The 26,970-nt window shown below is 56.7% G+C and overlaps 12 protein-coding genes across 12 annotated transcripts; 7 read left to right on the top strand and 5 right to left on the bottom strand.

Annotated features, from left to right (window-relative positions):
* Window positions 1–461: 461 nt before the first annotated feature.
* Window positions 462–2,447, top strand: PHSY_002838 (potential mRNA deadenylase; the record flags this gene model as incomplete). The annotated part of the gene is made up of 1 exon (XM_012333460.1): window positions 462–2,447. One exon carries the CDS (start codon window positions 462–464, stop codon window positions 2,445–2,447), a length of 1,986 nt encoding a protein of 661 aa, XP_012188850.1.
* Window positions 2,448–2,826: 379 nt separating this feature from the next.
* PHSY_002837 (likely protein kinase) lies at window positions 2,827–4,971 on the bottom strand (the record flags this gene model as incomplete). The annotated part of the gene is made up of 1 exon (XM_012333459.1): window positions 2,827–4,971. The coding sequence occupies one exon, from the start codon at window positions 4,969–4,971 to the stop codon at window positions 2,827–2,829; it is 2,145 nt and encodes a 714-aa protein (XP_012188849.1).
* A 297-nt stretch (window positions 4,972–5,268) lies between these two features.
* Window positions 5,269–6,834, top strand: PHSY_002836 (hypothetical protein; the record flags this gene model as incomplete). The annotated part of the gene is made up of 1 exon (XM_012333458.1): window positions 5,269–6,834. One exon carries the CDS (start codon window positions 5,269–5,271, stop codon window positions 6,832–6,834), a length of 1,566 nt encoding a protein of 521 aa, XP_012188848.1.
* Window positions 6,835–6,955: 121 nt separating this feature from the next.
* Window positions 6,956–11,926, bottom strand: PHSY_002835 (chromosome segregation ATPase; the record flags this gene model as incomplete). Its single annotated transcript, XM_012333457.1, has 1 exon — window positions 6,956–11,926. One exon carries the CDS (start codon window positions 11,924–11,926, stop codon window positions 6,956–6,958), a length of 4,971 nt encoding a protein of 1,656 aa, XP_012188847.1.
* A 645-nt stretch (window positions 11,927–12,571) lies between these two features.
* Window positions 12,572–12,985, top strand: PHSY_002834 (hypothetical protein; the record flags this gene model as incomplete). The annotated part of the gene is made up of 1 exon (XM_012333456.1): window positions 12,572–12,985. One exon carries the CDS (start codon window positions 12,572–12,574, stop codon window positions 12,983–12,985), a length of 414 nt encoding a protein of 137 aa, XP_012188846.1.
* A 522-nt stretch (window positions 12,986–13,507) lies between these two features.
* Window positions 13,508–14,605, bottom strand: PHSY_002833 (hypothetical protein; the record flags this gene model as incomplete). The annotated part of the gene is made up of 1 exon (XM_012333455.1): window positions 13,508–14,605. One exon carries the CDS (start codon window positions 14,603–14,605, stop codon window positions 13,508–13,510), a length of 1,098 nt encoding a protein of 365 aa, XP_012188845.1.
* Window positions 14,606–14,639: 34 nt separating this feature from the next.
* PHSY_002832 (hypothetical protein) lies at window positions 14,640–17,541 on the bottom strand (the record flags this gene model as incomplete). Its single annotated transcript, XM_012333454.1, has 2 exons — window positions 14,640–15,187; window positions 17,487–17,541. 2 exons carry the CDS (start codon window positions 17,539–17,541, stop codon window positions 14,640–14,642), a joined length of 603 nt encoding a protein of 200 aa, XP_012188844.1.
* A 397-nt stretch (window positions 17,542–17,938) lies between these two features.
* PHSY_002831 (hypothetical protein) lies at window positions 17,939–18,217 on the top strand (the record flags this gene model as incomplete). Its single annotated transcript, XM_012333453.1, has 1 exon — window positions 17,939–18,217. The coding sequence occupies one exon, from the start codon at window positions 17,939–17,941 to the stop codon at window positions 18,215–18,217; it is 279 nt and encodes a 92-aa protein (XP_012188843.1).
* A 66-nt stretch (window positions 18,218–18,283) lies between these two features.
* Window positions 18,284–19,552, top strand: PHSY_002830 (hypothetical protein; the record flags this gene model as incomplete). Its single annotated transcript, XM_012333452.1, has 3 exons — window positions 18,284–18,506; window positions 18,755–18,842; window positions 19,177–19,552. 3 exons carry the CDS (start codon window positions 18,284–18,286, stop codon window positions 19,550–19,552), a joined length of 687 nt encoding a protein of 228 aa, XP_012188842.1.
* Window positions 19,553–19,686: 134 nt separating this feature from the next.
* PHSY_002829 (hypothetical protein) lies at window positions 19,687–21,678 on the top strand (the record flags this gene model as incomplete). Its single annotated transcript, XM_012333451.1, has 1 exon — window positions 19,687–21,678. The coding sequence occupies one exon, from the start codon at window positions 19,687–19,689 to the stop codon at window positions 21,676–21,678; it is 1,992 nt and encodes a 663-aa protein (XP_012188841.1).
* A 234-nt stretch (window positions 21,679–21,912) lies between these two features.
* On the bottom strand, window positions 21,913–25,899 carry PHSY_002828 (possible intermediate filament protein; the record flags this gene model as incomplete). Its single annotated transcript, XM_012333450.1, has 1 exon — window positions 21,913–25,899. The coding sequence occupies one exon, from the start codon at window positions 25,897–25,899 to the stop codon at window positions 21,913–21,915; it is 3,987 nt and encodes a 1,328-aa protein (XP_012188840.1).
* Window positions 25,900–26,060: 161 nt separating this feature from the next.
* Window positions 26,061–26,676, top strand: PHSY_002827 (hypothetical protein; the record flags this gene model as incomplete). Its single annotated transcript, XM_012333449.1, has 2 exons — window positions 26,061–26,192; window positions 26,515–26,676. The coding sequence occupies 2 exons, from the start codon at window positions 26,061–26,063 to the stop codon at window positions 26,674–26,676; spliced, it is 294 nt and encodes a 97-aa protein (XP_012188839.1).
* Between the last annotated feature and the right edge of the window lie 294 nt (window positions 26,677–26,970).

Raw genomic sequence — 26,970 nt, 5'->3', positions numbered from 1 at the left:
AATAGACCCATAGCTACGCTCCACCTGCCCATCTCCTACCAAGGTCAAGCGGCGCTCTACTCTCACGATACATGTATCCCTCCCCGTCTCCTTCCCCGGCCCCTTCGCCTCCAGCATACCTATACCTCAACAACCACCACCATCAATCCGGCAGTCATGGCGGTGGTCCTCTCTCAGGTGCTGGTGGCCAAGCTGCGGGCCAAAACAACGGCTACAACGCCAACTTCACTCCCGTAGCAAGGTTCCCGATGCCCTCAGCCGCCTGGCCCCAACGTGCGCATCAGCACCCTCACCACTCGCACCAGCAGAACCCTTCGCTCTCTTCCTTGCCAGGTTCCATCGGTCATTCTAGCGCTGCATCCATCTCTGCCGGCGGTCCATCTTCTCCAGGCTATGCCAACCTCGGTGCTCACCACCACCACCATCACCATGGCGCTCATGGTCCATCCGGACTCTCCCACATGTCCTCGCCCGGAGGCATGCACTCTGGCCACTTGAGCTCCTCAGCCGGTCGCTCTGAAGCCGCTGCCGCAGCCGCTGCAGCGGCCGCAGCCTCTGGCTCGCCTCACTGGCAGCAGCAGATCGTCAAAGCAGAGATCTCACGTCAGTCCAACTCTCCGCACCACCATGCACGAGCCGCTGCCTTGGCGGCGCGATCCGCCACCAGCTCCGCCATCGCTATTCAGGACCCTACAAAGGGCATCGTGCCGCCTCAAGTGGCTGCCAACGGTCTCTTTGTCGCAAAGAAGGATCCCAGCGCTGCCAACGGTGGCGGAGCAGACGATGGAAAGGGAAGCGGTGCCGATGCTGCCACAGGCGCGACCAACGGCGCAACCTCATCCTCCTCCACCTCAGCTACTGGCGCCGCCGTCAAGGACAAGCAGACCTGGTCCACCATCGACATGGGCGGATTGGCGCTCAAGAACATCGCCAACGAGGTCTACCGCTACTCGTTCCTCACATCGCTCTTCATCAACCACAATGCGCTCACCACCATCTCTGCCGACATTGTCAAGCTTCGTCACCTCACCGTCCTGGATGCATCGGGCAACAAGCTCTCCTCGGTTCCACCAGAGCTCGGCATGCTCACCAGTCTGCGCGAGCTCTTCCTCTTCGACAACAACCTCTCCACGCTTCCACCTGAGCTCGGAACCCTCCATCAGCTAGAGATGCTCGGCGTCGAAGGCAACCCGCTCCAGGACAACTTGCGCACCCTCTTGCAGCGCGAAGGCACCAGCGCCGTCATCGCCTACCTCCGCGATTCGTGCCCCGTTCCACTGCCGCCACCAGAGCGCGAGTGGATCATGATCGACCCCGACCTCCCGGATCTGGACGCAGACAAGGATGCAGACGACCTCACCCAGGAATCGTTCAACGTGCTCTCGTACAACATCCTCTTTGATCGATACGCCACAGCGCAGATGTACGGCTACACGCCATCTTGGGCCTTGGCGTGGGACTACCGCAAAGAGTTTATCCTGCAAGAGGTCATGTCGTACAGCGCCGACATCTGCTGTCTTCAGGAAGTGGGTGTCGAGCAGTACGAGGACTACTTCCTTCACCACCTCTCGCAGCAGGACTATGAGGGCGTCTTCTACCCCAAGTCGCGTGCACGCACCATGCGCGACGATGAGAGGCGACGCGTCGACGGCTGTGCCATCTTCTACAAGTCGAACAAGTACCAGCTCATCGAGAAGCAGGTGGTCGAGTTCAACCAGATTGCGCTCCAGCGACCCGATTTTAAAAAGTCGGAGGACATGTACAACCGCGTCATGACCAAGGACAACATTGCCGTCATCGCGCTGCTCGAGAACAGGCAGTCCGGTTCGCGAATCGTGGTCGCCAACGTTCACACCCACTGGGATCCAGCGTTCCGCGATGTCAAGCTGGTACAAGTCGCCATGCTCATGGACGAGGTGGAAAAGGCAGGCGCGCGCTTCGCCAAGCTTCCGCCCAAACCCACCGTCGCCGAAGGATATCCGCCACCGCCCAAGTACACCCACGCCAACCAGATCCCCACCATCATCTGCGGTGACTTCAATAGCGTGCCCGAAACCGGTGTTTACGACTTCCTCGCCAACGGAGAGGTGCCAGGTGACCACGAGGACTTTATGGACCACGTCTACGGCAACTACACGGCTCACGGTTTGCAGCACAGCTACAAGCTCGAGTCGTCGTACGTGCCCATCGGTGAGCTTTCCTTCACCAACTACACTCCCGGATACGAGGGCGCCATCGACTACATCTTTTACAGCAAGAACTCGCTCAATGTGACGGGCGTGCTGGGTGAGATCGACAAGCAGTACCTTTCCAAGGTGGTCGGCTTCCCCAACGCGCATTTCCCAAGTGATCACATTTGCATTATGAGCGAGTTCAACGTCAAGAGATCCGATCGAGGCTCGACGTCGACGGGTCGAGAGGTTCATCATCCGACGGGAAGAAAGTGATGCTTCCAGGGATATCCTCGTTGTAACATTTACATACATCGCATCGTTCTCTCTCTCTCTCTTTCTCTGTATTGCAGTGTCTGTCTCTTCCCCACTCCATCCTTTTTCTTCTAACTTCTCGTTCCATGTTGTATCACTTTCCCTTTACAGCTTCTTTTCTCATCCCATTACAATTTTCCTCTTTTTCGTCCTAGGGTGCAAGCGTTGTGATGTGTTTTGGCTGTCATACGCACACACGTGCACTCGGTTCCTGTCTCAGATGTGCTGTTCCTTATCTCTGCAAGTGGTGTTGGGGTTGGCGGTTTTGAAAGAAATGCTGGAATTCAAATGATATATATGCTCTTTGTTGTGCTCGTGTGCTTGTTGGGGCTGGGGGTTTTTAGATGCGTTGACGTTTTCGCTGTTGATTCCGAGTAGCGGTGGCGACGAGGTTGTTTCTTGCGGTGCTGCCGGTGGCGGTTGTGGGTGTGGAAGTTTCGATGGAACCGATGCTGTGGGTGCTTTTGACGCTGGCAGGGTTGGACACGGTTGCACCGCTGGTACCGGCGATGGTGATGACCGGGTTGTTCCCACCAGCACCGCTGCTTGGTGCGCTACTCTGCATTCCTGCGCCCGCGCCACCTCCACCAGCAGCTCCGCTACCGATCGTAATCGGAGGCGGTGCTGCCGGACCCCCTACGATGGGTGCTACCGGAACAACTGCAGTGCCCGGCGCGTTGTTCCTGGCTGAAGGTTGCTGAGATTGCGAGGGTTGTTTCTGCTGCTGCATCTGTTGGTGTCTCAGCTGTTCCTGTTGGAACATGAGCTGGGCCAGACGATGCGGTTGACTGCTGTTCAAGTTGTATTGGTGCGAAGGTTGGATGTGATGCCTTTCGATCGGTGGCAGGTAGTTGCTCTTCATCTTTGGATCCATGTCGTCTTGGATCACCCGACGGTTTGGGTAGGTGGCCAAAGGCTTTGTCAGGCTGCTGAAGGCGTTTGCTGTTGGTTTCGGATCTTGCGCTGTAAACCATGCGTGTTCGAGTGCTTGGTTCGCGGTCAATCGTTGTTCCGGATCGTACTGCAGAAGCGAGTCGAAGAGATCGTATCCATCGTCGCCTTTGTTGCGCGTGGCGTACCATCGAGAGAGGGTCTTTGGATAATTGTCGAGTCGCAGGTGAGGCCACCATCCTTTGTAGTCGGGCATGGACTCGATTGCAGGCCAACGGTCTTTGTTGGGCGTACCCAGCACCTCTACGATGCGCTTGAGTTGATCGGTTTGGAAGGGTGCTGCTTTGGTCTTGGGATCCATCTTTGCCTCTTCTCCCTTGAACATGGGTCGCAAAGCCAGCAGCTCTCCCCAGATGCATCCGACACTCCACATGTCGATCGCTGTGGTATAGTGCCTCGCACCCAACAACAGCTCCGGTGCCCTGTACCAGATGGTGACCACCACCTTGTCTCCGTTGTACAAGCTTTGCAACGGTGAAGAGTACAGCCTGGCCAAACCCAGGTCTCCGATCTTTACCACACCTTGTGACGTGACGAGGATATTTGCCGGTTTCAGATCACGATGGAGAATCCAGTTGGCGTGCAGGTAGGCGACGCCGTTGATGAGCTGCCAGAGTAAGCTTTTGAGAACGGCGAGCGGAATAGGAGCTCGTAGAGCTGTAGAGTGATAATGAATGATCTGGAGCAAGTCGTGCTCTGCGTATTCGAAGACCATGTAGATGGCTTTGTCTTCGAGCATGACTTGGTGGAGAGTGACAATGTTGATGTGGGAGAGTTCGCGGTTGAGCGATATTTCTCGCATGGCACTCTGTGAGATGCCAGTGTAGATGGTGGCATCGGTCTCTTTGCTGTCGGGTTTGAACTTTTTGATAGCGTAGATTTGACTGTCTGGAAGATTGGTACCAGAGAGTTGAGCGGAGTGGTCGGATCGGTCAAGAGCATTGGCAGACGAGCCAGCGAGTGAGGCGCCCACACCGGGCGAGGCTGTAGGGGTACCGTTGGCACCTAGTGCACTGGCGTCGAGGGCGGATTTGGGTGTCGCGTGCAGGGACGAGCCTGGAGAATCGAGCAGTTGGTGTTGCTGCAGCAGTGCACTTTTCTTCTTCGCGGTTGAGCTGCTTGTGCCCGCTGTTGACCCTGAGCCAGCACCGCCGTTGGGATTCGCCGCACCTGCTGACCCCGTCGCTGATGCCACTTGAGGCGGTGTCCTCAACCTAGCCTTGTACACCCTACCATAGGTACCCGAGCTCAGGAATCCCAATATGGTATACGTAGCCAGAACGGGCTTGCGAACGCGATCTCTGTACTCGCGGTACGCTCGCATCGCTGCCGCGGGTGAGGAATCGGTTGGGATATGCCGCGCAGCCAAATCGTGCGGATCCTCGAACTGCGACCAGAAGGCACCAGCAAAAGGATCTTCGGCATCAGAATAGAAGTAGCCGGATGGTCTGATTGGATCCGACATGATTGTAGTGGAAGAGGTCGATGCCGAAGTAGAGGTAGAGGCGGAGGCGAGGTGTTCTTGCGTGTTCATCTTGATGGCTATGGGGTTGGTGCTCGAGGGGATGCTTGTGATAGGACGGTGGTCCAAAGCATGGCAGTGATGCGATCGATGCGTGTAGCTGGAGAATGTCGACCAGCGCGTGAGCGAGGTGGTGGGCAGCTGGACACATGAGTTGGCCAGTGTGGAAGAGCAACAAGGGTCCAACTGCAGCGCAAACCTCGGAACGCGGACTGCGAAAAGTCGCCGAGTTGGACAGAATCGGAGTGCTCTGTGCACCAAACACATTCCTTCTCACCATCTACTACAGCACTCGATGCCCCCATCACCATGCCGGTCCACTTTTTTGCATCAACTGTATCCTCCACCATTCCAAGCGAATACTGGGCCACCATCGCAGCAACCTGTGTAGCCATTTCATTCCTCAAAACCTGGTCAAAAGGTGCAAAACTTCTCGATCCACCACCTCCTCCTCCGGCGACCTCCTCCTCCTCCTCCTCCCCCACACCACCACCGCCCTCCGACAAGCTGTTCACCGACCTTCACGGACGAGTCGTCCTCGTTGCCACCGGAGCATTTACCCCACTCGGCGTCGTAACCCTGTCATCCCTCGCCCACCGCGGTGCACAGATCATCGCCCTCACACCCGACATCTCCGACCCGTCCGTGATCCAGCTCGTGCATCTCATTCGAGACTCTACCCAGTCCGAGCTCATCTATGCGGAACAGTGCGACGTGGCGAGTCTTGAGAGCATCTCTGCTTTCGCAGCGCTATGGAACAGCGGCGACAAGAAACAGCAAGAAGGTGTCAGACGCTTGGACGGCGTTCTGTTCTTGCCGCCTGGTCGAGACGACTTGGGTACAGTGCAGGGCTCGCATCCAGCTAGAGCGGATAGAGTGTATCAGCTGCACGTGCTTGCAAAGTTTCACCTTATCAACTCGTTGCTGAGCGGGTTGCTGGTACAACCGCCAGAGAGAGAGGTTAGGATCGTGTCGGCCATGTCTCCTTTCTACGCCGCTGGTGTAGGACACTTCGACGTTCTCTCCTCGACATCGCAGCCATCTCCGGATCGAGAGGGCGGAAAGAAGAAGGCAAAACAGGAAGAGAAGTCGCCTCAAACGCAGCTGCAAAAGCTCTCCGAGTCGAGCTATTCAGCTCTGATCGGTGCTGCATCCTTGCGATGGTACGCACTAACTGTGGAGCTTCAACGTCGACTAGACTTGCTTGCCGAAGCGGATCCTCGCCCGCGCACAAAGCTACCCGGCATCGACCTCAACCCCAACTCCGTTGCAACTCGTTTCACCACCAACGGTGCATCTTCCACAGCGATCCAAGACGAAGCAGCTTCACGGATGAAACGTCACTCCAACATATCCGTGATCAATGTCTGTCCCGGCTTCGAACGCTCCACCGACATCATCGACACCTTCCTCCCACCACCATCCCACCCTACCAGCCCCAACCCCATCCAATCCACCATCCACCTCATCCGCAGTATCCTTCGCTACATCCTACTCCTGCTCATCTGGCCTTTCGTCTGGCTGCTCGCCAAATCGCCCGCCACCGCAGCGGACAGCCTCGTCTGGGCAACCACGCGATCCCTCGAACCCCTCTCGGAACGATACCATCGCATCATCTCCCTCCTCACAAAATCAAATACAGGTTCGGGGGACCAAATCAGAAGGTGGCAGGACAACCTCATCCCCGGAGAAATGTATCGTGAAGGTCGAATCGTCCGTCCTCAACTACCCCACAGATTCGGATCAACTAGACCAGCAGACACCAACGACACCAAAGTCACCGACGCTTGGTCAGACTTGTGGAAGCACGAGGAGCAAGAGGTCGAGAGGCGCATCAAGGCTCTCGGTGGTCAGATCAAGCGACCTCAAGTATAGCCACACCATTCACTCGCAGGTCCAGGCACTCATGACGCTGTTCTACACGTAACTTGATGATACATTACATTTCATCGTCCATCTCCTATCTACCCGAATACAACGCCATCATGTACATTCGTCACCCTCGCTGCGTCTGCGCCTGAACCGTCGCCTGAGTAGGCGTTTCCAAAAGCGTCTGTGATACGCTCCTCTTACCCGCCGCGGCCCCGAGCGCAGGCCCTTTGATTCCCTTCGCCTTTTCCGCCAGGAAGTTGGTCGAAGCGAACGAATTGTGCATCCTCGATCTCTGCAGCACCGACGACGGCGTCTTGCCAATCGCCGGCGTCATGAGAGCCTGCAAGTTCAGAGAAGAGCCAGGGTTCACCGAAGCGCTTGCCGATGGCGTCTTGGGTGGATACATGCCGTGTCCGCCAGGCCGAGGAGTCGCTGCCACCATCTGCGCCTGCTGCGAACGATGCAACGGCGTCGCCGCGGGAGACCCGGGAATCGTCGCCATACTCGGTCGAGAGTGCGGCGTGGCAGCCACAGCGGGGGCAGGCGGAGGTGCAAGCAGCTCCGTGTTGTCGATGGTGAGCGACTTGGTGCAGTTGGCCGTCTTGTACACGCCAATCAGACGCGACGACAGCTCGAACATGTTGTTCCGCAACGAGATGATGATAAACTGACCGCCCTTGGTACGCTCCTTGATCAAGTTGGCCACGATCGACACGTTGCGGAAGTCGAGCGCAGCGTCGATCTCGTCCATCACGTACACTGGCGTCGGCTTGTAGGCGTGCAGCGCGAACACCAGCGCCAAGGATGACAGCGTCTTTTCACCACCCGAAAGGTTCGAGATGTTCTTCCACGACTTTTTCGGCGGCATCACCGAAAACAGGATGCCCTCGGCGAAAGGATCTAGCGAGTCGACCAGCTCGAGCTCGGCGTTGCCTCCGAGAGTGATGGTCTGGTACATCTCTTTCAGCTTGGACGAGATGACGCTGAAGCCCGCCATGAAATTTTCCAGGCGCTGCTTGCGCAGGTCGTCATATCGCTGCTTGGCCGCGTCACGTTCCTGCGTTGTCGCTTCAAGGTCCTTGGCTCGGGATAGGAACTCGCCTTCGCGCTTGCGGTACTCAGCGAGCACCGACATGTTGGCCGAGCCATTGTCGACCTTTTCACCATACACAGTGATGGCGCGCTGGAGTGCGATCTTGTCCATCTCGCGCAGCTCGTCCTCGGGATACTCGAAGAGCTCGTCGGGGGATGCTTCGAGAATGTCCGCATCCGCCCCCGTGGATCGCTTCTTCGACGATTTGGTCCTCTTGACAGAGCCGTCTTGACTGTCATCCTCGTCGTTGGCTTGTTCATGGTCGCCTTCGTCGTCGCTCTCGTCGTCTCCGTCAACGTGATGGAGCGTCAAGCCAGCTAGCTTCTCCTCCAAGTGCTTGGCCTGCACCTCGTGCTCCTTTCGGAACCGTTCGTTGTCCTCGAGGTTCTGCTTGATCTCCATCTCAAGCGCGCGGAAAGCATTGGCTGATTCGGAGCATTCGTCGAGCTGCGACTTGATCTCGTCTCGCTCTTCCGCTTTGGAGTCCATGAGGTGCTGTGCGTCCTCAACCTTGGAGCGGATGGCGTCAGCAGCCTGAGAATTGCTCGAGATTTGTTCGCGCAACTGTTCGAGCTCGCCATCGAGCTCCTCGCACTGCGCCTCATTCTTCTCGAGCGACTTTTCCAGCTTGATGACATCCTTTTCGGCCTTGGACTTGGCCACCTCCGCCTTGGTGGTCAGTTCAGAAGAAAGCTCAATCTTCTCCTTGATGCTGTCGACCTTGCTGTTCTGCGTCCGAAGTTCGACACCGCCGGCTTCGAGGATCTTTTCTTGGAGGCTCTCGATATCGATCTCGATGGCTTTGCTCTTCTCGGTAAGTTTTGCGAGCTCCTTATCGAGAGAGGCGATCTGAGCGTCGAGCTCGGCGATTCGCGAAGCATCGTCCGCGTCCGGTTTGCTCTGGGCCTTGAGCTCAGCGACACGCCTCTTGGCTTCCGTGACACGTTGCTCTCCGCTCTCGAGGTCCATGCGGATCTTGTCAAGAGCGACCTCGATCTGCGGTGCCCGAGCGCGGTGACCCTCGAGCAGAGACTCGACCGTCTTGATCGATGCAATGTGGCCACGCAACGAGTCCTCGAGCGAGTCGCGATCGCGCTCCATGCGTTGCAGCTGCTCGGGCGAAACCTCGTCGGCGGCGAACTTGGAGCTCATAGCCCCTCTAGAGACCTTGTTGCCACCTCCCGACATGGTACCGCTCTTGTCGATGAGCTGGCCGTCGAGCGTAACGACACGCCAGCGCTTTGCACCGTAGGCGATGCGGTTGGCATGGGCGAGATCTTTGGCGACGAGCGTATCGCGAAGCTGGTGGTAGAACGCAGCCGCAAAGCGCGACTCGCGTGGCTTGACAAGGTCAAAGAGTCGCGGGACGTTCTCGGGCGTTTCGATGGGCTGGAGGGCGGCAGCACTGATGCCGAGGCTGTTGAGCAGAACAAAGTTGGCACGTCCGAGGTTGTTCTTGCGCAGATGCTCAATGCATGCCTGACCACAATCGACCGAGTCGACGACAATGTTGTTGAGGCCGGGGCAGGCGGTGCTGATGGCTACGTCGTACTTGTCGTCAATGACACCGAGATTGCCAAGACGACCGTGGAAGCCCTTGATCATACCAAGGTCGGCTTGACGGGTGAGGCTCGAAAGCACGTCGCCTCGCGATCGACAAGCACTGACGGTCGCTTTGGCCTCGTCAGCCTTGGAGCGCGCCGAGGCGACCTTGCTGCGAAGAACCGCTTCTTGCTGCTTCATCTCGTCGAGCTGTTTCTGACAGGACGCGGTCTTCTTGTCGAGGTCACGACGTTCCTGATTCAGGCTCGCGACCTCGTCGTTCTTGGTCTCGTTGTCGATGTCGAGGTTGCGGAGCGCCTCCTTGGCCTCGGCGATGCTGTTTTCGACTTGAGCGCCGCGGCTGGCGAGGAGATCGCGCTCTTCTTGAGCGACGTTCTTCGCAGCTGTCTTGTCGCTGATCTTGGCGGTCCAGGGCTGAAGCTCGCGCTGCTTTTGCTCGATGGCGCGGCTGAACTTCTCGGTCTTGCCCTTGAGCGAGTCGCGAATCTTTTCGAGCTGAGCTTCTTCGCGCTCGAGCGAGGCTTCGAGCTTGCCCACTTCAGCTTGTTCCTTTTCGATCTTGTGGGCCGAGTCGGAGGCGGTCGCCCTTGCCTCTGATGCAGCGTGACGATCTTCTGCGATCGACTTTGCCAGCTTCTTCTTCTTGGACTCGAGATGCTTGCGCTTCTCCTGCAGCTGCACATCCTCCTTCTCGTATTTGGCGAGCTCCTTGGCGACCTTTTCGGTGCTGCGAGCGATGCTCTCAAACTCCTTGACGAGGGCCTTGTAGCTGGATTCGAGCTCTTGGATCTCGGCTCTGGAGCCGGAATGCTTCTCGGTCTCTTGCTTGAGCTGTGCTGTGTACTTCTCGATGGCGATGGTAGCGACCTTGATGTTGTCCCTACTTTCGAGCCTGTAGACTTGCCACAGCGCCGAATGACGTCGAGCCAGCTCGTTCTGGTCGCGGAGGTACTGCTCTGCTTCGCGCTTCTTGGCCTCGAGGGCATCCTTCTCCTTCTGGACGATCTTGAGACGACCGAGCTTTTCTGCCCTCTTCTCGTTTGCTTCGTCGACCAGCTTGGCCTGCTCCTCGATAGGGGTCTTGAAGCAGCTGGTGCCGATGATGTCCTCGAGGTATTCGAGGAGGCCCTCTTCGTGCTCGTTCTTGGCACGCGGAGGCATCTGAGCGATGGATTCGACCTCGCCTTGCAGAATGAGGAAACGCTTGTGGTCGAGATCGATACCTTTGGCCTTGAGGAGGGTGGTGCACTCGGTGAACGTAGACTTGCGCGCGTTGATGAAGTACTGGGAGGTGTTGTTGCGATATGCAGTACGCGACACGATGAGCTTGCTGCCGGGCACCACCTTGAAGCCGTCTCCGGGCAGGTCGATGATCTCTCGGAACCAGACCTCGACGCTGCACTGGGGGAGATTCTCCTTGCCGGCCGAGTTGTGGATGAGCTCGCTGAGCTTGCCCTGGCGCATTTTTGTTGCCCTCCAACCAAAGACGAAGAGGAGCGAGTCGATGACGTTGCTCTTTCCGCTTCCGTTGGGCCCGACGACACTGGAAAAGGACTTGTGGAAGGGACCGATCTCCTGGCGGCCGGCGTAGGACTTGAAATCGTTGAGGACCATCTTGTGAATGACGAGACGCTTGAGTGGGCCGGCAGGCGGGGCGGGCTTTGCGGGGGTCGCGATCTGTTTGAGCAAGCTTGAGGAGGGAGTCTGGGGAACGTCAGAGCCGGAAGAGGCGGCGTCCTTGGGCTCGGGAGTAGATGAGCGCGCCTCTTTGAACGAGAGTTCGGAGCCGTCGGAGTCAAGGTCCTGTTCCTCGTCCGAGTGCTCTTCCTGCTTGACTGGAGCGGCCTTTGACTTGGTCATAGATGACGCTTTGGCGGTCTTTGAGCGGCGAAGAGCGGTGGGCGAGGGCAAGTCGTCTGCGTCGTCTTGATCGTGAGCAAGACTGAGCGACTCGTCGACTTGCTCCTGATCTTCCTCATCTTCATCTTCATCCTCGCTTTCGATCACCTTCTTTGCGCGCGACTTGGATGGCTTGGTCGGAGGCGGGGTGACTTTGGCGACGGATCTGGAGCGTGCCGCAGAGGTGCGCGAAGCCGGCTTGGCGCCTGTTTTGGCCGCTGCTTTTGATCTGGAAGCAGGCTTGACAGGAGTGTCGGGCTCTTTGTCTTCGTCGTCGTCCTCCTCCTCTTCGTCCTCGTGCTCCTCTTCACTTTGTTGGTCTTGTTCGCTGTCGTCTTCATCTTCCGAGTCTTGAATGCGTCCTCTGGATCTGGAAGATGTTGCTGTTTTGGATGATTTGGATTTGGTGGCTGTGGAAGTGCGTGACGACCGTGTGGACTTGACGTGCATCGTAGGAGAGACCGATGAAGACGATCCAGATGAAGCAGTGGATGCGACCGAGTCGCGTGCCTTTGCGGCAGCTGCCCTACGAGGAGGCATGTCGATGTGTTCGATGTGGGTGAATCAGGGGCGTGGATGACAGTATGCTGCGCGGGCGAAGGATGATACGTTTATCCCTTTGCAGGATGCGATGTGGTGATGAGGGAGGGTGATGAGCGACTGACTGACTGATATGTCGATGGAGCGAAAAGCAAAGCTGTGGTGAGTGCTCTCACAAAGGTAAAGCCAAAGCCAACAGGGTTCAATACTCGACCGCAGTCACAAGCAAAGCAACACCAACGCTCAAAAACTGAGCACGCGCGCCCATTTCGGCCATCCCGAAGGTGTTGGTTGCTCTTTTCTGGCTCGACCAAGTCCAGCTCTCGGCTGCGGCTCGCCTCGCCATGTCGCGCCTGAGCCAAAAAAAGTGTTGCTCTCTCTCAGTCCCTTTTTCTTTCTGCCACGCCGGACGCGTCGCCAGTTGAATCTGTTAAGGCTGGCACCACTGCCAAAGTCCTGTTTTGGCGTACGGAAAAAGCGAGCTAGCAACACGCGCTCTTGCAAGATGTCGGTCACGTGCTGACCTCCACACCTGGCAGGCTGCACTCGCACGGCACCTCGAACCTCACCGCTAGCTACTCCTCAATCAACTTCGATACCGTCATACTTGTGCGCATCTTGAATCGTAAATAGGAGCACTCTACTATGCGAGGGAGCGATTCAGTACCACACGCCTCGTCGAGCAGCCTGCGATCCAATCGCAACGCCGACGCACTCAACGTCTACTACTGCCTTTGCGGAGAATTCGTCCTCGTCTCGGATCGACCCCTCTCAAGTCTTCCACTCCGACCGCTCGACAATGCACGTATCCTGCGCTGCCTCGACTCTCCTCCCTACTCCATCACAGGTGCACCACAGAAGGTGCGGAAGGCCAGGGTGTTCAAGCTGAGCGCAACACAGGGTACAGCTAAATTCATCACAAGACCGGACAAGACATTGGAGAAGCAGTATCCCTTCAATTGCTCACGCTGCAACCTCGAGCTCGGATACGAACATACTCCCCCTCCGCTCAAGAGCGGCGGAAAGTTTACCTTCATCTTGCCGGGAGCGTTGACGTGAGTGTCCTGCATTGCCGATACCGAGTCCCAGAGCGATAGCTGACCAGAATTTCGATTTCACTGTCGCCCACGCAGAGACAGGCAAGGCGTCCCACCGCGAGATGCATTCCTGGAAGACTTTTTGGCGCCAAACGAAGAGGAACGGTCTGGCGATCTAGATTTCACCTCGTGATCGCGGCCATCGAGCACTACGGTTGTCACCTATACCAGTACACCAAAATAAACAAAATATACCCATGCGCATTCACCACGAGCGGAACTTTTCCACCTTGAAGTACTGATGCTCACCCTCAAGGTGAAGATCACACTTTTGGTGGTGAAGAGGAACGAAAAAATTAGATTTGCGAAAAGATACTATGGATAGGCAAGACTAATCGAGCGATTAATATTCGCTTTGCGGATATCTTCAAAACGTGAAAGAAGCGATTGAAGGGTATCATCGGATAATGGGCAGAAGAGAACAAAGGACGAACCGAGCCATTGCAGATCAGGAGCAACGAAACAATGCATCATCATGCCTCGATTAGATGGCAGTGGTGGTGGCGGCGTTCTTGGTACCCGTGGTCGAGGTCTGGTTGACCGACGAGCCGTGGTAGCCGCCGGTCAGACCGAGGTCGCGCTGCAGCTTCTCGGCGATACCGTCCACCTTGCGGTCGCACTTGCCAGTGTTGAGCAGGTTGGCCTCGTGAACCGAGCGAATGCTGTTGGTGAGGCTACCGCCACCGGACAGGAACTCGTCCTTCGAGACAGCCTTGTGGTGCGTCGACTCGTGAACGATGGGAGCCTCGTGCGTGACGACGTGGGTGGGGATCACCGTCTGGATGCGGTGGTACTCGTGCGAGTCCTTCTCAATCACGGGCTGAACCACGTTGTGAATGTGGTGGTGGATCTGCTCGTTGACCAGCTCACCCTTGTCAACGACCTGACGGTGGAGGGGAGCCTCGGTGAACTTGTCGGCGTGCTTGCCGGCAACCGAGGTGAGCAGAGCGGCGTCCTTGTCGGTCGAGGCGTGCGTCTCGTGCACACGCGTCACGGGGTGGATCTTGGAGTGCACCTTCTCGGCGGCGTGCTCCGAGTCGAGCACGGGCTGGACGTGGTGCTGGACGTGGTGCACGTGGCGCTCGTGCTCGCGCTGGCGGGTCACCTCCTCCACCTCGTGGCGCTGGTGCGTCTGGTGGGTGACGGCAGCAAGGTGCTGCACGTCCTGCTCCACCTTGCCGCTGCTCAGGTCGAGGTGCTTCGAGTTGGTCACGTCGTGGCCGTGCTTGTGGCGGATGGAGCCATCGGTAGCGTGGACGTCGCCCGATCGACCGACGCCGTGCTCGACCTTGTCGGCGATCTTCTGGCCGGTGGTGCGCGAGCCAGCGGTGCCGGTGGTGGCCGAGGTACCGTTGAGGCCAAGGCCGTTGTTACCAGTCGTGGCATCCACATCGGCGGCATGGCTGCTACGCTGACCAGCAGTAGCGGCACCAGCGGCACCCAGGGAGCCGATCTCCTTCTGGCGCGAGACGGGCGAGCCAGGGTTCGAGGTGGGGGCGGTCGAGGTAGAGTGGCGGCCGTCATCGGACGACTCGTCGCCCGAATGCGACTTGCGCGAAAGAACCTTCTTGACAGTGTTCATGGTGAAGAGTGTGTCGCAAAAGCGATGTGCTGCGTTAAGCTAAGGGGGAGTTGGTATGCTGTTGCGTACGTGGTAAGAGCGGGAATAGTCTTCGACCTTTGCTGGTAGCTTGGGAAGAAGTGATGTTGATGAGGAGCAGGAAATGGACGGCCACCGACTGGACGCTTATATGGGTTTTGGCTTGGATAGATGAAGCAGTGCAATGGCGCTGACGGGTGAGAAGAAGCAGAATGACATGGGGGCCAAGCCGTATGACTTTCTTGCCGTTGGTACACGAGCACAGCGAATACGAATGTTGGCTCACGCCCAACGCCAACGTCAGGCGCTCGTCACGGGTAGGCTCGAGGATCTTGTACACAGTAGAAGCAGCGTACAGCACACCATACCGTGAGGAAGAGAGTGATGGCAAGGTGTCATGCCGAGTGACGCAACTTGGACAAGATACAGTACGGCATGCAGAGGAACGACTTGTTTGAGATGGCTCCAATGATGTCAGAGCGAGCACATCGTGCACACACGCTTGGCCGTTCGCAAAAGGCGACGGAGGGCTCCCAGATGGTAGGCGGATGCGGATTCGCCAACCTGTGAGAGCAAGGCTCACAGGTGATGGGCTACATACGTATCCTTGCTGTTGGTGATCAGGTGGAGAAACATGGTGGTTCACGCTGGATGCGAAGCGAGGATACGAACCGAGGCGAGACGAGATCAGATAGAGCGCGGCGAACGAAAGCAAGGCGGTGTGACACAGAGACCGCGTTGGCCCGGCCGTTGCGCGTGGGTCACGGCGTGATCATGCCGGTATGCAGGCATGGCCAGGTTCCAGAACACTTTGCAAAGGAGGAGGAACAAGCTAGCGACCTGGATGCATCTACGTCAAGTCGCGACAGGAGGCTGCGGCGACTTGCTATACTTGGCTACAGCGCATTTCATGCAACAGACTGAGGAAGGACTGGGAAGGAATGTGGGTGGGCAAGCTAAACGAGACCCGGCACTGATGACGAGAGGAGGTTCCAATTTAGACACTTTTGGCAGCTGACAATAAACGTCACACCAAGTGAGACAGAAGCCGTGCAAGCGAGGCGGTTGAAGGGCCGATAGTTCGCCAGCTCCATTGTGGTCACTCTGCCATCTCCTTCCTTTCTAAATCAGTGTCAGTTTCACACGGCGCCTCTGTCGCCGTATGACGCTGACACTCATTGGCAGGAAGGAAAATTCCTCTTGATGCCGGTCAACGTCAAAGCTCGCCGAGAGGTTCACACGTTGATTGCTACATAAGTGATCGAGCAGCGGCCAATCAGTCGGGCGAGGCTTGGCAAGCTCGCCACTTTTACCGCGCCACCATACACTGACCAAGCGAGACGGAGCGATGCAGCGGCAGAGCGCACGGCAAAGACGGTCATTTAGCGGAGCGTGAGGACAGCAACACAGACAGTGACTTTGACTGCTTCAGGTTAAGGAAGGGAAGAAAATAAATAAATAAAAAAACCCCGGTCACCGGGCCAGAAGCACTTTTTGACAGGTTTGACGCGCAGCACGCTCTGGCGGATGCCACATTGCTCAGCTAAGGAATCTCCTTTTTAAAGGAAAAGCAAGAGCGCGAACGGATGATGGTGATGATGAAGGCGGCCATAAGCTTGAAATCCGTCCACCTCGCATCTCGATCTCGCGAAGAAAAGGTACCGCAACGAACCGCGCCGCACCGGCCATCAAGTTCTCCAAAATAGAACTAATTACTCTCTCAGACGCGGCAGCATTATTCCGTTCAGGTTGGCAGCCCCGCCTTCGATTTTGTAACAACGAATTGTCATCCTCCACCACCAACTGACTCAAGTTTGCAGATCTGCCTCCCACAATTCGCTTCACGGCGAATGGTCCTTCTACAACCACCACCACAGCAAAAGCCACCAAACAAAAGGCCGTTGAGCCACAATCGGACTGCGCTGCCACCGTGATTCATGCATAGCAACCGTTCCTCAAGCCATCCTTCATACACGCTAATAATAGTGCTGTGACTTGGCAGATGAGTTTCGACCCTGACGTTTACAATAGATCGGACCTCGCTTGGCCTCTCGCACTGCGGCCGCCAAGCCGCCAAAGCGTGTGGGAACGTCGGTGATCCCCGTTGAGCGTGAACTTTTCAAGTTTCACAACCTCCAATTTTCGACAAATTATTCAATCTGCTTTATTTTTGACATTCCCAAAAAATCGAAGCTCGATCCGAATCTGGATATTCACTTCGAATCGCACCGGCATGCACCCCGCTGCAGTCGACAAACAAACGTCGCTTCCCGAACCGACCTCTTCGATGGACTCGTATGCGCCTCTGCTTCTATCTCAACGCACTGCATCAAGATCGGTTACATGACAGCATCATCATTTGGTCTGATGCGTCTAGCTTCTGATTCGGATATCGAGCCGCGTTGCCGAGAGTTGCCAATGTTCGAGGATCCCCCCGAGCCAGATGCCGGCAGTGCGAGCTAAACGGATCAAACGAGACGGCCCAGTGCAAGTATATCGATGCTGGTCCTGTGTGACCCCAAATTGTTCCGAAGGCCTACACCATGGTCGATGACGCGACTCGACGTCTGCCGACCTATCTCGTGTCGAGATTGGATCAACTGTTCACAGCGTCAGTAATGGAAACAATCAGAGCGCCAGTTTCATCCAATGGAATGCAGATGTCAGATGACAACATCCATCATCCGGTCAATCAGCCAATCACAGTGCGTGGATCCGGCCATTGCGCACAAGATTCAGACGAGAAATGACGCTCCGAGGCCATCTGGGTGTCGACCGAGGTTGAGCTTCCGAGGCACGTGTCGGCCGTCTCGGGTCAGGCGGCGACCTTGTGACGTTGCTTGTGCCATTAGTTAGCGCGAACGACTGCTGCCGCTCAGCTGTCCATTGCGGTACGCTAGCACCGCGTTCTTCGTCATCGGTGTCTTAGCTGGCTACGGCCCGTCTTCCGGTCCTGAACAACCCCGGTTACAAGTATAATCACGCAAGCCGGACTGGGGCGAGCGTCAAGCTCCACATGAAAGCTTTTGACGATCTTTCCCGGTGGGACAGCGCGCTTGTCTACCTCGCAATGGACTTGGTCCTGTGTCTCGCAACAGGTATCGCGTACTCGACTTAAACCCGACTGCTCGGAATGCTTTGAACTTGTACCAGAACCAGGAACAAGGCTGCGTGCGATGACGTTTACATTCAGCCAGCAGATGTGATCAACCCAGACGTTCGGAACGCACACATACAAGAGCGCTGGCACTCGAAATGTGCGTTGCCACACATGCACAACACGGATGCAACGCCAGATGAGCTTATTTTCACTTCATGGAACGAGGCTGTTTCGCGGCCCGAGAAGGTTCGCAGTTCACCATCCGAAGCTGGTCGTCATTTGCAATCGCTAACGCGAAAGCAGCATTGGACCTACCGAGCGCAAAGCTCGCGCTTCCGCACGCTGATATGTGGAGCCTAGCACCTGAAACGAATCAAAAAGGAATCAAAGGTAGAATTCGTTCAAGCGGCTTCTTCACCGCCCGGCCATGCCGTCAGCGCAAAGAGCTGCTCGATGACGACCATTCAAGAATCAACGAGACGGCCCGGGCATGACCCAGCGAAATCGAAGGTGTCGTCAACATAGCGATATTTGACAGCCGAAGAAGCGCACCAATCGAGATGACTTGGCCTCTGCCGAGACACACGGCGAAATTGGCTTCTTGTGGATCTCGCAAAAACGCGGACATCCGAATTTCCATTCGCGGTCACCGCCAGACGAGAGAGAAAAAGAGAGACACGCTTCGGCATGTGGAGAAAGAAGACTCGACGATACTCTTGTACAGAAATGTCGACGGTTCCAAAGACAGCATACCCGACGGAAGCTTGCGCTACCCTGTTCGAAGTGCGACTCCTAGCAGCTGTATCGTCGTTTGAGGCGCACCTTGGTGTCACTGGTTCAGGAATTCGCGATGCCTGTCCGGGATGCTGGATCCGGGAAGCTCGAATGCGATCACTTGCCGCCGGTTCCATTATTCCGACTTTGCTTCCAACAACTAGAGGCCAACTTGCACTTCCAACTGACCCTCCTGACGCCGCGTCCCGACTGAGATGGGCCCATGCCGTCACCGACCAAAACGACGTCGCTTGCAGATGATCGCGACACCAGCATCGCAGACAAGCCTACGAGCCCTTTCCAATCGTGTGAACCAGATTGTCGCCACCTCATCGCAATGGAATGGTGCGTGACAGCCAAGATGGCTATGACGTTGGGATGCGTGCATCCATGACCACCGCAGAACGAAGCAGCATGGACGTGTGAGTGCAACGGTCAGAACAGCAAAGGTGACAATGTTAGAGCTGCAAAGAGCCGTAGACCGCTTTGGGATCGTGGTCGCATGGACCCGATCTTAATTCTTTTTGGTAGAGTATTTGAAACGAAATCAAACAAATGGAGTGGAATTATTTTTGTTGGGCTCGGCTTTCGGCCGCTGTGTTTTTGTCACGCAGGGTTCAGGCGCGTGTTGGTGTTCCTGTTGGCTGTTGCTGTTGCTGTTGCTGTTGCTCTTGCTCAGCTTTGACCACCCAAAAACCACCATCTCGACTACGCTCATTGATCAATCAACAGCATCTGCATCATCTGCATCACCGGAAGATGGGAACGCGACGCTGAATTGTGGCTATGGGCTTTTTCGCTGCCGATTCGCCATCTCGAAAGCACAATTCTTGCCAACAACCGTCATATCGAATGCACCTCCTTTGTCGCCTCCACACGAAAGCCATTCGCCCTTGACCACGGATCCGGCACGATCGTCCTCGCCGCCGACCTTCCTTCCTCTCCTTTACCCAACGCTTCTCAGCATGGACATCATCCCTTATTTCTTCACATACCGACCAGCCCAGATCGACAAGAGGCTCTCACGTTTCCGCACAAGGGCCTTTAAGCAATGAGCTAAGCTTGATACCGCTCTCAATAGCTTTCCGACCAACTCGGCTCAGCACACGAGTCGCAAGTCTGTCTGCAGTCTGAAGCGCTCGACTGCGGAGACCTTCTTGTTCTGTCCTCGCCGGGCTCGTTTTCCGACATGTCGCAATCAACACCCACCGCAGCGCCCAAACGCAAGGTTATGGGCCGCATGGACGCTGCTTCGTCCGATTCTCCTTCGAATTCCATCACCCCGAATGCGCGTCCACGCATCGTCAGATCACAGCACGCTTACTCCTCGCCGTCTCTATCGAACAATGTCACCCCGACAGCCACCCGGCCAGCTCCCGGCACCGGTCGTGCACGCGTCGATATGTCTGCCTTTGCCAGCCCCTCATCTGTTGCATCCAGCCCTGCCATGTCTCCTTCTGCATCCGGACGACCCACGTCTGCCTCTTCTGCTGGCTCGAGTACCATCTCAGCAAGGCTGTCGGCCGCCTCGCCAAGCGTCCGCTCCACACCGACTTTTCACGGCAGGTCAGGCTCCACCGTCGGAGTTGGCGCCAGCGTTTCATCTTACCGCCTCAATGAAGCTAGAATTGATGTCTCCAGCGACTTCAACCTTGGATCGATACGCTCGCCACAGATGCGAGCTCGCAACGGCAGCGTCGACCTAAGCGGCGGCGGATCGCCGGCTGTGGCCTCACCGAGCACACGAGTCTCGGCGGCAAGCTCGCAGCTTTCGTCGTCCATGTCTGTCAGGTCGCCAGTACCACGCCCAGATCAATCGCCGTTTCAGAAGCCATCCACACCGTCCGCATCCGTCCGACCAGCGCCTTCAATGTCGGCTCGTAATCTACTGTCGCCGCAGCGATCGCAAGACAAGCTCGAACCCGCCGCCAGAATATCCGTCAACAGACCATCTTCACCCAACAAACCGCCGACATCGCCTGCACCATCGTCGACCACCTTTGCGCAGCCGACGAGCCCAGCCAAGCCACACAATTACGCTCGCAGTTCCGATCCCATCGTGCCCGGTCGTCAAACGTCCATGACGTCCGCAGGGTCCATGGCAGTCCCGAACGGAGACGTGACGCGCAGCCACGGTCTTACAAACGGAGCTGCGTTGCCCGCTGATGAGCAAGCGCTGTATGCCATTTCACCGACGGACTCATGGCCATCTGCGGCTGCAGGTAGTGTCAACCGCATGGAGCCAGGCTCAGCGATGACTACCGGTCGCGCAGGCTTACGACCCGCACCGCCATTACAACGAGCCTCGATGCCGTCTAGCTTCATGGACCTCGCCTCCGTTTCTGCCACAGGTACATCATCACGTCCTGACCTGAACCAGCGTGCTTCCTTTGCGTCCAGTACCTTTTCCACCCACTCCAGTGTCAGTCAACCACTTTCACCGTCATCCGAGACACCCCGTTCGCCGAGCGAGACGGGCGAAGCGGAAGAAGCACGCATCCACCGCAAATTGCTCGACCTCGAAATCACCAACAAGTCTCTGCTGGCGATCAACTCGGCGTTGGAAGTGACCAAGTTGAAACAGGCAAAAGAGATTCGCGAGTTGAAGAGGCGGTTGAGGGATGGAAGGGGTTTACCCGGCACCGGGGGTGGAGCGGCACGCGAATCGAACGGTAGTGTCGGTCTGAGCGAGGAGGATTTCAGCGAGAGCGAAGATGAAGATCTGATCGGCGTGAGGGAGGATCCCGAGTTGGAGGCTGCCCATCAGAGGTGCAAGTCGCTCATCGATGCAATGGTCGAGAGAGCGAGGAATGCCATCTTGGCAGAGTACGAGGAAGAGAAAGGTTCGGGCCGTGGCAAAGTGTTGCATCCCGCGGAGGTGGAAGAGCTGCAAAGGGGGAGCGACGAGGAGGAGGAGGGTGATGAAGATCGCGTGGATGCGACGATGGATACAGATGTGATGGATGCCAGCGTCACGTTCGATACGGATGCGGATCAGAGCGCGCTGCCGGACAGCTCTACCTTTGATGCCGATGACAGCGTTGCAGGGCTGATCCCGTCCGACTCAGTCGACTCGAGGACGAGCACCGTTGACGAGGCAGCGTCATCGCAAGACAAGTTACTCAACGATCAAGCTGCAAACGTCCACGCTTTGCTGCCTGGCGACGTCTCCATCGACTAGCACCATGCAAGCATCTGAGGATGCGTTGACGATTTCGATTATAGTAATATGGACCTTGATAGCAATATTGATACCCCCCTTGGTCCATGATCATAGATCAGATGCCGTTCGAGAATGCTGATGTGAGATCTGTGTGTCGCTGTTCGTGAAGATGTCACTTTGGGATCGCTGCACAAGCTCAGACGATAAGCGACGAACGCTTGCTCGCAACACAAAATACCCTTGTGATGAAATCTACGAAGTCTCTCCACCCGCATCCACCGCCAACACCTCTTCCACCACGACATCCAGCAGACTATAAATGAGATGCTTGTTCAGTCTCTTGTTCTGCAACGCGGCAAAGACTCTCCTCGTACCCTTCCGAGCGTTTTCCCTACCCACGAAATTCGCCGCCAGCTCGGGTATCAAGCTAGCCAGCTTGCTGTTGGCGTTCTCCCTGAGCGCGTCCTTTTCCGCTCGTGTTCTGGGCGGTGTCGGTTCCTTGAGGACCCCATTCGGCCACAGACTCGCTTTGAAGGCTAGAACGTATCCGCTAATGGACGGAGGCGAAAGGGCGGCAGAGAACGTTTCGCGGATCTTGCGTTCTACTGTGGAGCCAAAGAGTTGCTGGAGCAGGATGACAATGGCTTGACGCCGAAGCCAGTTGTTCTTCTCGTGGAGCTCAAAGAGCTCGGTGAAGAGATCGCAGATGGGTTCGGTCCAGTAAGTTGTGCCGGCGCCCGCGGCTTCGCGCAGTTCCGCGGGTGTCGCATCTTTGTCCATGGCCTGCGAGACCATGTCGATGTCAGCGATGCCTTGGACCAGCGTGGCCCCAGACTTGGTCTGCATCTGCATTGATAGCCGTTGCACAACAACATCGAGCATCGAGGGGCCAATCCCGATCAGATCATCAAGACCCTCAGCTACGCCAGTCATGCCTTTGAAGAGCGTCTTGACCAATCCACCTCCGGGGAACGCACTCGGCTGCTTGCCGGGCGTGGAAGGCCTCGAGCTGCTCAGCTGAGGCGACGTGACGCCATCGTCAGAGGCGCGTTGAACCACCCTCGGCATCGCAGCAGTCGGAGTCTGTGAGAGAAAGATACGCAACTCGTCGCTCTCGCACGCCACCTTGAGCTTGACGAGTGCCTGCAGGTACCTCTCCAATGCCGCCTTGCGTGCATCGACAAATGGAGCATGAACAAGTCCCACAAGTCGCTTGCCAGGAAACTCCGATTCGAGAGCCCGCACTTCAGCAAAACGTTCCTTCAAAGCTTGATGTAACGACCAGAACTCGGAATACCTTCTGCCTACGATCCAGCCACGCGTGGTTGGAGCGACGGCCTCCTGACTCTGTTTGTGACTGTTGCTCTTGCTCGGACCCTTCTCTAAGATGCCAATCTCAATCAAATACACCGCATACTCCTTGCCCTCGGGGTCGAGCGAGATCATCGTATCTTGAATCGAAACCTTGGTTTGGCCTGGGTTGAGCTGCGTCGCGGCAACCTGTTGCTCGAGCTGATTTCGCTGCCATCGAATGTCACGAGATTCACGCCGGACCGCTTGGATAGATTGAGCCAGCAGCCGAGACTCGCTGCTCCTTGCGCCTGTGAGCTCTGCCTTCCGGGCCAGCGCTTCCAGAATGTCGGTTTGCGCTTCCAGCTTTTCCAGTTGGGCGTCCATTCTGCCGAGCTCCTGTCTCATGTTGAAGCTCGGCAGTCCAGCGAGGCCAGCGACCGGGGCGGTTGCATCAGACATGACACCGGCAGCCTCTGCACCGTCTAGAACCTCGCTATTCCTCTTGCTCTCGGCCAGTCGTCGTTGGATGTCCTTGTCACTGTTGCGACTCGACTTCGTGCTAAAGTCTGCACTGGAAGATGCGAGACCGGCTGGGCGCCTTCGCGTTTTATCGATATCGTCGTCGATGATGCTTTGCAACACACTGTGCAACTCATTCACCTTATCGACCTGGATGAAGTCTGAGCTGTTGTCACCACGCTCCTCTTCGGCTTGGTCGTCATTGCCGTCGTCCTGTTCGTCGAAGAGTGGGTCTTCTCTGAACAAGGGTGTTCTTCCGTCTGGTCCAGCATGTTGGGTTCGTCCCCCGATAAGGATGTCAAGGTTGTCCGACTTGGCGCTTGCCTTCGACCTGCTGCCCGCAAGAGTGTCGCCGAAGAGATCGACCTGCTTCGATTCTGTACCCATCGGCTTGTCGGTGCCGAAAAGATCGGCGTGCTCGACGTTGGGCTTCACGACCCTTCCAGCTGGACGGTGGAGGCCTTCGGATGCGTCTGCGGTCCGATTGGCGAAGGAAGCTGTCGCTTCTGCGGCGAGGGAGCCAACGCTAGATGCGAGACCAGCTGCGAGATGAGGATTGGGGCGCAGATCCTGGGCAGCCTTGAGGAAGAGATCGCTACCCCGGAAGCTTGGCCAGTCCTCTTCCTCCATATCATCGTAGATCTGTCTTTGAGCGCGAAGGACGTCTCGCCTGACCTGCCACACTTGCAAGGCTGTGATGGGGGTATCTGGGTCGTTCGCGAGAAATCGTCTGGCACTGTCAATGTACCGCTGGGACACATTGAGGAAGGGGGAAGAGTAATAAACATTGTCGAACATGCGAAGGTCTTCCCTCAGGGTCTGGACGGAGGCGGTTGACGGAGTAGAAGCGCTTGCCGCAGCGCTCAGCGGAACATGTTCGTTCGCTGCGTCTCCTTCAGAGTCCTCCAGCGGATTCTTGAAAGACTCCACAAGAAGCCAGAACTGGACCAAGACGGATCTCTTGCGGCGGTCCATGAACTCCATGAAAAAGGAGAGACTAGACGGATTGAGGAGCACGTCGTGCAATTTGACTCGGGAAGCGTTCGGGTCAGCACCAGCCGAAGCTTTGGCCGAGACCGTGGGAAGTCCCTTTTCGGATCCCAGCTGCGCGATCTTCTGCTCTGCTACAGCATAGGCGGTTTCGAGGCGATGGAGATACGATTGAAGCTTGGCACGCGAAGCATCGGAAGGGTCATCTGAAACGCGCTCCAGGTTTGACTTCGTCTTTCTGATCTGGACCGCAACGTCATTCTTGATCCTTCGGACCTCGAGCAAGGAGGTGGTGTGCTTGATGGAGCGCAGGAAAGCTTCAAATGATTTTTGGTCGGGCTTCTTGGCTTCTTGCGTCCAGGGAAGAAGGTTCTTGGCGTCAATGTCGACGAACGGCACCGTTCGTGTCTTGCTTGGTTTGGAGTTCGAAAGTGTTTCTTGCTTGTCTAGAGCATCACGCAGCTTGCTGACGAGGATCTGTTCGTGGATGACAGCACCGGCTTTCTGTTCGAGGAGATTGTTCCAAAAGTCGGGATCGCTGATGGCCTCGATGATCGCGAAAAGGACAGTGCAGCTGAGCAGCTCACGAACGATGATGTGGACCGACGCGCTCTCGCTCTCAGGGTATGGCATCAAGGCCTGAAGCAGTCGAGCGCACACAGAGCGGAGGAAGGCTTGCTCGGCTGGTTTGGTGTTGGGACTGCTCATGTCGCCTACAGCCGGATGGAGACGACCGTTCTCAAACTTGCGAGCCAGAAAGAGATCCGTCTGATCACTCCCAGAGCCAGCAAGCTGAGCATTCTCGGAAGAGCCGCGAAAATCGGCTTCAGCCTTGCGATATGAGTGGATGTGAGTGGTGATTCGAGGCATCAGTCTACGCACGACAAGGTCCGCATAGTCGAGCTGTCTGACCAGAAGAGCGACTTTGCCCAACGCGTTCTGAATGGTATGTTCAACGGCTTGCGTAAACTCGGGCGCCGAGTCGCTGGTGGACGGATCGAGCGATCCGGCAGCTAGCGGAGTATGCCACTTGCTGACAAAGTCACGGAGAATGAGCGCAACCACATCGTCGATGACTCGGTCTAACGATGAGCTGTCGGTGCGCTTCCGATTCGAGGAAGAAGAGGACGTTGCGCTGCGAGGCTGACGAGCCCATCGAAGACGTGTCCGTTGTGCCGACCAGGCAGCCGGAGTGAGGAAGGCCAGGCGCGGCAAGGATGCGAGACTGTTCCGGGAGTGCCGACGCCGCCGAAGAGCCCGGATGTCCGCAATGTGACAAGCGAAGAGGACGCCTACGAGCAGAAGCAGGGTCCAACCGATCAAGAGAAGCGGGAAAGCCCAGACAAAGGCGGTCCAGTGTGAGCGCAGCGCAGCGTTGAATAGCAATGGCGGGACGAGCGCGATGATCGCAGACAGAGCGAAAGGCGAGCGGAGCATTCTGACAGCAGCGAGATCGCGTCGGTCTCCGCCGGCGTCGAAGCAAAAGTTGCTAGCTGTCTGTGAGACGACGGGGATCTTGTGAATCGATCGGAAGTGCCGATGGATGGTCAAGGTCGTCAAAGTGCTAACGCTCGGTCCGCGAAGGTGCAGGGCGTCCCATGCTGACTGCGCCGGTCGTCGGCTTCGATGATGGGAAACAGGTGGGATTCACCGAAGCTGCTTGTCATGTAGATCTAGACGATGGAGTGGCAGGACGCATTGATGATGATCACGATCAAAGCGGATTCCAGGTCAGGTTCATGGCTGAATGTGGGTCAAGCGAGATTTCAGGGTCCAAGCTTAGAGAGAGAGTTAAGTTGGAGCGTGTCCTTTGCTGAATTTCTGAGAGGACGCAGTTGGTCCGAGCTGCCTGGATAGCGTGTGGCGCGTAACTAGCTCCACGGACGTGATTTGCTGCAGCCTAAATTCGGAAGTGATCCAACGTGGCTCCCACGCCCAAGTTACGCCGGACGCGAGACGCCCAACTTGGTCACGAGCTCATCGGCTTGAGACCGACGACGAGACCCGAATTGAGATGCTGCTTGTCACATCGTCTTCTCTGTGGCGACCTAGCGTCGACGTTGCTCGGTGTCAAAGCGCAAATGTCGCAAGCTCAGCTCAGGCCTCTACATTTCTGACTGTCGTTCACAGCTAAGGCTCACCTTCGGTCTGGATCCGATCCGTCGTCTGGGATTCAGTCGGGCCGGTTGTTTCAACTCCCAGAAGTCACAGTGAGGAGTTGAAGTCGGCGTCCGGTTTCACGTAGGTGTGCTGTCTCTCAGACTCTTACCGGCACGTTTCCGCGTGTTTTTCTCACGCCTTGGAGCGAAGAAGCTCGACTCCTTCATCATTTCAGGCTTCAACGCACCCCTCGGAGCGTTCGGACGATCTTTCAAGCTTATTCGTTGGCGCTAGTGCGCATTACCGGAGCATCTGCTTACTCTGGCTCGAGAGCCTCTACCGGATCCATTCGAACGTTCAAGTGTGAGCCGTTGGCAGTGCTCAGCATCGCCAAAGCGACGCTGAACA

Source organism: Pseudozyma hubeiensis, assembly GCF_000403515.1.
Source record: "Pseudozyma hubeiensis SY62 DNA, scaffold: PHS28, whole genome shotgun sequence".
Taxonomy (NCBI): domain Eukaryota; kingdom Fungi; phylum Basidiomycota; class Ustilaginomycetes; order Ustilaginales; family Ustilaginaceae; genus Pseudozyma; species Pseudozyma hubeiensis.
Note: the sequence above shows the minus strand (reverse complement) of the source record. Positions and strands in the feature narration are given on the sequence as shown.